Raw genomic sequence first — 10,115 nt, 5'->3', positions numbered from 1 at the left:
AGGAAATAGGTGTTTAGCCATGGCTATTCATATGTTTTTTGTCAAAGCCACAGGGAGCTGCAGGTTGCAGACCCCTGACCAATGAGATGAACTGGGCTGTTGACTACAGTTTGCAATAGGTGGGTAGTATACTACCTGCTGCCACAAGACATCTCAGACTTCTCAGAGCTCAAATAGATGGTCTCACATTATCCTCACACTTAGATCTCTTCACTGGCTCCCTGTTTCATTTAGAGTACAGTTTATACTTCTCACTCTCACAGAGCATTGCACAGTCAGGCTCCTGCACATTTCACTGAACTACTCCATCTTTACTCACCAGCTCGCCCTCTTGGGTCTAATAGACTTAATTTGCTGTCTGTCCCACATACTTGCCTTAAAACCTGTGGTTATCACGCCATCGAGGCCGTAGCACCTAAACTATGGAATGCTGTGCCCACACCCTTACGGTCTGCTGATTCTGTGGACTCTGGCAGCAAAGGCATACCTGTTTATACAGGTGTTTGGGTAACCCGTACGCATCACAGCTGTGCTTTATCTTCTTACCGTGCCTTTTTCATTATGGACTGTTTTAATATTTGCACTTTATAGATTACAGATTACAGATCTTTTGTGTGTTATTTAATGCTGTTAATGCTGTATCATGTCTGTGTCTGTGTCTCATGTCTCTAGACCATAAATCAAACACACCTACACTTTACTTATGGAGATTATGAGATATGAGATTCCACACTCAGATTGTGAGAATTTCCTTTACTTTTTCAAAGTGCTTTAGTTTGGCAAGCTCATTTTTTGAGAGTAGTCAAAATGTAGTTTAGGTGCTTTTCTTTGTGAAGTAGATAGTATTTTGGTAAACTACAGTTTTAGCGTAGATCACACAACATCAGTGTTGGATCTCACTGATGCTCTTGTGTCTGAAAGGGAGCAAATTCCTGCTGCCAGGTTATAAAGTCTGGTGGAAAACATTAAACCATGGAGTGGAGGCTGTTAGATCAGCAGATTAAGGCCATTTACTCTGGTCCGGTTGCAACAACTGGTATAACTCCATTGTAGTACTGCCATCTAAACTTTAGGAGGCAGTATTGTGCTGTTAACCCCGTGTAGTTAAGAAGTGAGGGCTTCCTGCAACCTGTTGCAGCTAAAATCATCAGAAATATAAAGGTTGTCACCAGAAGAGAGGTTTGATTTTTTTTTTCTTTTCAGAATATTTTACTCTATAATTCCTAAAGTCATGTGGGGCCACCAACGCTTGATGTACTCTTTCATAATTTATTAACTCTCTTGTGACCGTCATTGCTGTATACAGCATGTATGTGCTCAGAGGCTCCTGCTGATATTTAAAGAAAATCTCGAAGGCTTCTGGGAGGCCTTAAAGGTATCTTAAAATGACTGAACGGCCTTGAAAAACCCAGTGATGGAGATTAATGTTGATATAGCAGCAAGCCTAAAGGGATTTCACTGGGTTATTTCTTCACGAATAAAACTGACGCCTGCAGAAAATGCAAAGTTTAGGTCAGTTTTTTATTGATTTAGTCCTTGAGTTAAAGCTGTTTTTCCTAAACCGACTGGTATCTTTATTAATTCATATACTAGATTAAAAGTCTGAAGTTTGCTTTACATTTGGTTAATATTCTTGTACTTGTCTCCCCAGTCTTTTAGGGCTAAGATTTGCTTTTACAAAATCCCTAAAAGCGTTCTTTCTGCTCTCGCTACGGTTCTGCAGAGCGTCAGATGTCAGTATGAGCTGCTGACAACACACAGTGTGTCGTTGGGAAGGTAACACAAGATATTTGATGTCCCAAACCACAGAGAGGGGCTTTTCAGACTGTGTGTGTGCTGAATTAGTGCAGCCAATTACACATCCATCCCTCTGATGCTGTGCAGGTTGATATTCAGCGTAAGATTGAGATAATGTGGAACTTTTATTGGTCCCTGTGGGGAAATCAGGCTGTTGCAGCAGCTAATGTAATAGGATTTGGCAGCGAAGAGGAGAGAAAAGAGACTATAGAAAGAGGCAATGAAAATTGTGGATATAGTAAAAATGATGAAATTGACTTCAATGAGTCTCATGTTAACAAGCAGGAGCTTCATAAAAGTTGTTTGTTGTGTTGCTATTTCGACTCTTACAAGCTTACATTCCTCATATATGTTTGAAATCTGTCCATGATATTTTTTAAAATTTGCATATTGTAATTTACATACATACATGTAACATCTTCTGCATATCTGTCTGTCTGGGGAAAGGCCAGGCCTTCTTTGTTGCTCTTCCTTAGAAGCAAATGTGAGTTTGGATCATATATAAATAAAACTGACTTGACTTGTACTGTATCCCTTGGAAGTGAGACGGTTTGAGAGCTTGCAGCAATAAGAAATCAGTTAATTTCACCTCATAGCAAGAAACCTCCAACATGAAAATTAGATTTATAAGATTTCAGAAGATAAAAGACAGACTGAGGATGATAGTAACAGTTTGAGTGTCAGCAGCTCAGTGGTTTATAATGTCAGATCTCTCAAACTTTGAAACATGGTACCCATATTTGTCTACTGCATAATTACAGATTATGTGAGTTGATGTCAAATACAAAGAGTTCCACTGTTACAACTTACCTCACCACTGGGATGAGTTGTGACTCTGCTTGGAAATTGATGTAACAATGAAACGTGTGTGTGTGGACTGTATTTCTGACTGTCACAGTTGTAGTAAATGTAGATAGCTTCCCTCTGGGTAGCAGGATTTGTGGATCCAGAACTGGCAATGTACACACTTGACACACACTCCTTTTGGTCTTTAATTTGCAAAGTGTTTGATGCACGCAGCGCAGCATTCCTCAACATTTTAATGAACCGTTACAACCGTCCCCACCCCAAGCAGCCAGTACAAAGCTAACTGTGTTAGCATGTGGGCTTGAAAGGTTGCATGAATGCAAATGATCAGAAACTGCTACTTTACATTATGCAATAATAACAACAACAACAAAAATACTTTCTTACCTGAAGATCAGTTTTTTGGTTGTAAATTCCACAATCTTGCTCACAGAGAGCTGTTACTTCTCCTGTAAGCTCAGAAGGGAAATGGTAGTTTATGATATTGATGACATCACCCCAGCATTTTTCTGTTTGGTCTAACAGGCAGTGTTACAATTAACCTGTTACAACACTCCCTGGTCTCCCCTATAAGTTTAAATTCCATATTATTATCACAAATCTTCATAATCAATGTTCATTCAGATGCAACTGGCGTGGTGTGATGCAGGGTTTACCAAAGTGGGGTGCATCAGCTGCCCCTAGGCGGTACGTGAGAGCAAAAAGTGGCGGTGCAATGATGTAATTGTGGTATTAATACTACTCCTGCATATCTCTATCTCTCTCTCTCTCTCTCTCTCTGTTTTTAATCAGGTGGAGAGCTTACTGTATCTGTTTCTGAGTCTTTGCATGTGTCGTTCTCTTTGTTCTTTATGTGACAGATTGTGTGTAACTTTACTGCAATTTGTTGCAATATCTTTAATAGCATCTGAATGCACTGCCTTTACCGTGGTGACATAAGGAAATTGCAATAAAATGTCTTGTTGCGTTATTTTGATCAAAAAATAATGATATCTCTGACCTGAATTTTACACAAATTAATAGATTTATTTATTTATGACCAAGTTTTTGCTTGATGGTTTCTGTTATGGTGGATTTATAGCAACAATTGCTCAAACAATTAGTTGATTAACCTATTAGTTGAGCAACAGAAAATTTATTGCCAGCTGTTTTAATAATTGATTAATTGTTTGAGAAACATTTGTCCGTTTCAGCTTCTCCAGTGTGAGGATTTGATGATTTTCTGTTTTATATCACTGCAGTTTGACTGCTTTGAAGTTTAGGACTGTTGGTCTCGCCACCTTGCAGTTTTATACCTCCACCAACCAGTCAAGTTGCAGCTTTCATCTACATGTCTGTCCAGACTCATATAATGTATGTGATGATAACTTTGAAGGGATTTAATAAAAGGTACTAAGTGTATTTTGTGGCAAAATGGATGTTAGCATTATACATGTATGATTCTGTGGAGTGACGGTGAGAAACATGGTGTTGTCTCACTACAGAGGAGTACAGAGGACTGATAGAGAGCCCAACATTGTGATGTGACAGTGAAGTTGACCTTTGACCTTTTGGACATAAAATTTGCTCACTTGATCATTTTGTCCTTAAAGATATTTGTGTGAAATTTTGTCATAATTTATGTATGGATTCTTGAGTTATGGCCAAAAACATGTTTGGTGCCAAGTTTGAAGAAACTCCCCTCAAGGTATTCACAGGGCTGGACAGACGGGCAGAAAACCCGAAAACATGATGTGTCCAGCCATGGCCGTCACCGGCGCAGAGGCATGAAAACCTTCTGAGCCAAAGTTAGGACACATTCAGACACAACTGGGGTGGTGTTCCCCTCCCCTCTTTAATAGTTAAAAAAGAACTATCTTCCATCTAGTTGAAGAGCCCTCACACCAATCATGAATAACTTCATAAAAATACCTAATTTATTTTATTTATCTTTTTCTTATTAGCGTTAAAATGTCTCTGTGGTCATAAGCAGAGATAAACGAAGGAGAACTGACCTCACCTCAGTTTATCCTCTTTATTAAATCTGACCTCAGTGTGAGAACAAAGTGCGTCTGAGTTCAGTTATGAGCAGACTCCACATGAAGTGTCAAAATAAAGAGTTCCTAACAGATAAGACATGACTGATTTTGGGTCATGTTGTCAGGATCACAGACTAGAGGTCAAGGTTTACCTAAATTTCTTAAGTCTTCGTCACTGCTGGTCCTGTGTTATAAATAATCGCAGGGTGCAGACAGCAGCAGCATTAAAGCAGAAGAAAGAAAGCTTGTTCAAAGGCAAAACTGATGCTGATCCCTGTTTCTGGCAGAGGACAAAAGGACTGAGTGGAGATCAGGTTACTGCCATGTGACACTGAGGAATCTCAGTTCTACACTCCTCTGATTAAACATTACACTCACGGACACACAGAGCTGCAGACATCCTATAATACTCCACAGTTTAGTGGGATATTATACAGACATCAGCTGAATTAAACACCCCGCAGCCACAATGGATAAAAAATAAGTCCAGCAGAAATCATATTGTAATACAATATGCTATTAATATACACCGAGTTCACTGGAAACGATCGACAAAGCCCCTTCAGGGATTATTAAAGTGACACCAATGGAAAGAAATAACACACACAACAAAAGAATACTTAAACTCACAATTAAAGGTATGCAGTATAATGTTGGGCTGCCTCCAGGGATGTGATAGTGGTGTAAAAAGGATAAAATTGCTATTAAATATGTTAAATTACTCTATTAAAACATTTTAAAGTATTTAGGAGAAGCCAAATTATAAAGAAAGTGGGGGAAAAGTAATAATTGAGCATATCAGACACAATTAAAAGTAAATATAACACAAAATCTAATATTTTAAAGGCACAATCAGCAATAAAAATAGGCTTATATATAATAAAGCCACTGTAAAAGCCCTTCATTAGTTCAGTGTTTTACCACTTTCTCCAAAACATGTTCACTTTCTACTTACGTTACTTTAAAAACTCAAAAAAAAGATTATTATCGGCAGAAAATTACAAATATTTTACTTCACACCTGTTTTGACTGTTAAATCACAACAAAATCAAGGGCTCAAGGGAAAGAAACAAACAAACAAGAAAGCAAACAAGCAAATGAAAATGTTTTAAAAGAGCAAAAACAAAAGAAATAATAGATGTGAAAGTGTGATAAAATACTCCTCACGCTTATTGTTAGGAAGGTTAGAGGCAAAGCAAACATAAGAAACATAACAGAATTCAGAGTCTTCCCCACTGGCCGTTGTTCGCAGGCATCAATTTCAGGTGCCATGTAAAGCACAAAACATCTGGGACGAATGCCAAGTTTTGGATATACGTTTCACGTAAAGTCTGAACTTAGGGGTCAGATAAAGTTGAGTTTTAAATTTGACCAGTCTATAGATGTGACTACTGGAAAAGGAATTCTTCACGGAAGCTCAAAATTATATTTTATAAAATAAAAACTACTAGAAGGTTACTCCAAAAAAGAAAAAAAAATCTGGAAGCCCCTACAGGTATGTTAAAGTTGCATATGTCTGAGCTGTGAGGAGTTCACATCCTTTTAGAACCCTGGTCAAATGAAACTTTCCAGTATTATATGAGGGGAAAAAAAGGAAATGACTGCAAAAGAAACTCTACAAAGTATGTGAAATATTTAGTTTTTTCAGACCTGATAATTATCTTGTGAGCTTTTACATTCATCTTGAAGGGTCTTGACACCTGATTTGAAACCACTGCCTTATAATTTGAATAATTTTGAATAATATATAACTCCTGAAGTGCCATAGAGTGCAATATTATTACCCTAACCCATAAAGTCACCATAAATTTGGCATATATCCAAAGAACTTTATTATTAGTTTAAAAGAGATCACTTTAACTGACTTTGGATTCCTGGAGGCCAGAAGAAGAAAAGCTCTATCTCTGAGAAATACTATTAATGATAATAAACATTTGGGTGAAGGGGATGGCATCTTGTATTGTACTGGAAGGTTGACTGACACAACCAGAAGAAGGGCATCCCATTCCAGAGCTGATAACCTCACAAAGGTTTTCTTCTTCCTGGATAAAACAGTTGTTGCTTCCTCTGCTACAGATAATTTATAAAGATCAGTGTCTTTTGTGATGATCTTTGGGAGGATTTCTTCCCACCTGTCTGTCTGTCTGTGTGTGCCTGCTTGGTGCATGCAGCTCTATGTCAGCGCTGTAAAAACTGTCCGCTCGTCTTCCAAACTCTCCCTGCTTGAAACAGCTGGCAAATGCATGGAATAAGTTCATAAATGAACACAAACAGCAGCGAACATGTTGTGCTCGCTTTCACAATGCAGTGTACGATGGTCACTTTCATGATGGGCAGCTTTTCAGTGTAAAAAGAGCAATAGTTACCCAATGTTGGCTTGGGGCTAGCTAACATTTCTATCGGTCATATATATATATATATATCTCAAAATGATCAAAAATACTAAGTAGACAGTAATGCACACTATATACAAAGCACTATGTACAAGTAAAACTAAAAAGTAAAGTTTTTTTTTTTTTTTTAAATGCAGATAAAAAGGACTCAGGTGACAATAAACATACTACAGATGTGACACCTGAGGCTCACTCTACATTGTGCAACAGGAGAATTGAATTGTTTCTTGGAAGTCAAAGTACACAATCGGTTTTGTAGTGTTTTTATGTTATACATTTTTTTTTTTTTTTAAATCTGATGTATTTTATGTATGTGAGGTGTCAATTCTTTTCTTTAGACTGTGGAAATTCTGATTACATGTTTCATTGTCTGTATGTGTGAAATATGTGTAAAACTCAATGAAAAAAATAAAGAAAAAGTCACCATAAATGATCTATATGAGACTAATAATGATATAAGGATCTAAACACCATAAAGTGAGTTACAGTCGCTACAGACACCATAAAAAGGTTTAAAAGTCAGTATTCAGTACCACAGACTAGAACTACCTAGAATATAGAAGAAAGACACCATAGGTGATAAGACTGGGTTGCACCAACAAAGACAAATTTAATCTAAGATTAGTTTGAACAAGAGTTTAGAAAATGAGTAAATCCAGCTTTAAAATTGAGCAGAGCTCTGCTCCACAATTAAAAACTAATCTCAGTTCAGTATTTCAAAGTTTACTGATGTAAACTGAAATTGAATAGAATTTACTTGCTAACCAAAATGAAAATAAATCAATCAATTTAAATAAAATATCATAATTAAATCAATTTTCAGTTTGAGTGCTGTCATGAGTTACATTCTTTGTTAGTCAGGCTACTCATGATGACTCAGCAGAGAAGATCTCATTTCTCCTCATTTGTGTGTTGAATAATAGTAGAAATAATAATAGTAGAAGTTTTAAAAACGCACACTCCGAATTGGAGTTGAAGGTTTTGGTATTACAGAATAAAATTTATTCAAGGTTTTGGGTGAAAACTACACTGAGGTTTAAAAAGAGGTTTAAACTGAATCTGTCTTCATTTTAAGATAGTTTAAAAGTTTGGTGCAACATAATTTAAAGCTAAACGGTGATTTCATTAGTTTTAAAAATGAATCCTTGTTAGTGTAGCCCAGCCAAAGTGTGATAAAGTAAAGCTCCACAGAGACACTGTGGCAAAAATCACTAAATTTATCACTTTTTTTAATCTTCAGACTTCCTGCAGTAAATGGGATTAAAATGATGAATCTCTCTGATGATCTTGTTTTCATTCATCACCAAAATTCGCCTCCAAAAAACTCCCTCATGTTTTAATCCTCAAGGAGCAGAGTCCCCAATCGTGTGAGATTATCATATCTGCGAGGTGGGTGGTGGAGGTGGAGGTGGAGGGAGCAGAGGAGAGGTGGGACGTCCTCCTGGAGAGAGGAGGGGAGGACGAACAAGAAAGAGAAGAAGAAGAAGAGGGAGTAGGGGGCTCGGGGAGGACAGGAAGAGATCGCTGCACCGCAAGAAGTGACTGCAAACACCGCGCAACACTCAAAGTCCCACCGCCTCTCCGTCTCCCGTCGTCATGCGTCTCGGCTTTTAAAGAGCGTCCCGGCTGCTGCTCCTGCTGCTGGGGAGAGGACACATCACCTTGCATCTGGTGATTTTTATCGGCAGAGTTTCGTGTCCGACCGAAGAAGGAGGTGGATACTTGTACAGGTTTCGGGACTGCGCCGCATTCCTGCCCGGAGCGCAGCGCTCAAGAGTCGGACCCGGTGCGCTCCGTCTCTCCGCTCCGCTCCCGCTCCTTTTAAAAGATTCCTGGATCTTTCCTGGTTGTTTTCTTCCACATCGGGGCATCAATAATGTACAGTGAGAACTGCTTTCATCTGAACTAGAAAGAGAAACACTGACACATTGCGCGTTTTACCCCTGTCCTGACTGGATTTGGATTTTATAACCCTTTTGGCAGCGACCATGGGTAGATGGTGGATACTTGCTGGCGCTCTGGCTGCGATCCTCACCGTCCCCCGTGGGATACATGGTTGGTATTTTTGGTCTCTTTTCTCTAAACCAGTTGTTCGGGTTGCTATGTAGGTCAGGGGTTATCAGGGACCACCATGCACACTCACATTAGAGCCACAGACCCCAAACGTGATCAGGTTATTTCCATGTTAGCCACTTTTTCGGCACTGGATCATAAATCTGTCCAGGCTGTACACATAAATCTGATAGGGGAGTGAAAGTTGTGGCCAGAATTATCAAGTCCATTGATCCATGCAACAGTGCATGTAATTCATTCCTCAAGTTGGCAAGGACGTCCTGGAGCTCCCTCATGGATCCCTGGAGAATCAGGACCCTGCTTTGGGACCCTCTGAGCAGGTTGTTGTTTCCAAGGGATGAGGGCAGAGATTTAAATCTGTGCAACTCCAACTTCAGGGCTTGCAGAGTTTTAAAATTAATTTAGAGTAAGTTTTTTTTCATATCATATTACTGACACTTATTTGTCAGGATTTCTGAGTGAGCACCCTCCACCCAGGATGAATTTTAGAGTATTCTAGAGCTTCAATGATCAGTTGATTGAAAGAAAATGAAAATGTTAAACACAAAGGAAACATTTGCTGGTTCCAGCATCTTGAATTTAAGAATTTCCTGGTTTTCCTTTGGCTCTTAACTAAACTAAAATGCTTACTAAAATGATCAGCACCTGCACTCAGATGAGTCAAATTTGTCCCCTAATAGTGTTTCCATCCCTGAAAGTACTGATTTGATGATTTGCAGGTAAAAAGATATCCAAACATCTGTGTTAAAACTGAGCTAAAAGTTCTAATTTTTAAGGTTTTATCATTATTTCAGTGGCTGTATTTCATCGTAGAGTTAGAATCTGCTTGACATTGATATACAGCCATTGAAACACCAGTGGCATGCATCCATGATTAATTAGAAACCTTATTTAGCCCAAGTTTAACAAGACGTCTTCAGTCTCTTGATCTGCAAATCACCAAATCAATTTTTAGTGCTGTAGAAGTGAAGTCGAACTTCAAAGTCAGTTTGAAAAAGTCTAAATCAAACAGCATACAGACTGGACT

At 38.5% G+C, this 10,115-nt stretch overlaps 1 protein-coding gene across 1 annotated transcript in view; it reads left to right on the top strand.

Annotated features, from left to right (window-relative positions):
• Positions 1-8,967: 8,967 nt before the first annotated feature.
• fras1 (Fraser extracellular matrix complex subunit 1) overlaps positions 8,968-10,115 on the top strand; it is a gene marked incomplete at its 5' end in the record, with an annotated part of 266,195 nt that continues 265,047 nt past the window's right edge. Inside the window, one exon of the mRNA XM_084729014.1 lies at positions 8,968-9,070. Coding sequence (XP_084585140.1) covers positions 8,968-9,070 — 103 coding nt within the window. The remainder of the gene's footprint in view (positions 9,071-10,115) is intronic.

Source organism: Lutjanus erythropterus, chromosome 10, assembly GCF_056507025.1.
Source record: "Lutjanus erythropterus isolate fLutEry1 chromosome 10, fLutEry1.hap2, whole genome shotgun sequence".
Lineage (NCBI taxonomy): Eukaryota > Metazoa > Chordata > Actinopteri > Lutjaniformes > Lutjanidae > Lutjanus > Lutjanus erythropterus.
This window is presented reverse-complemented; position numbering and strand designations above follow the sequence as displayed.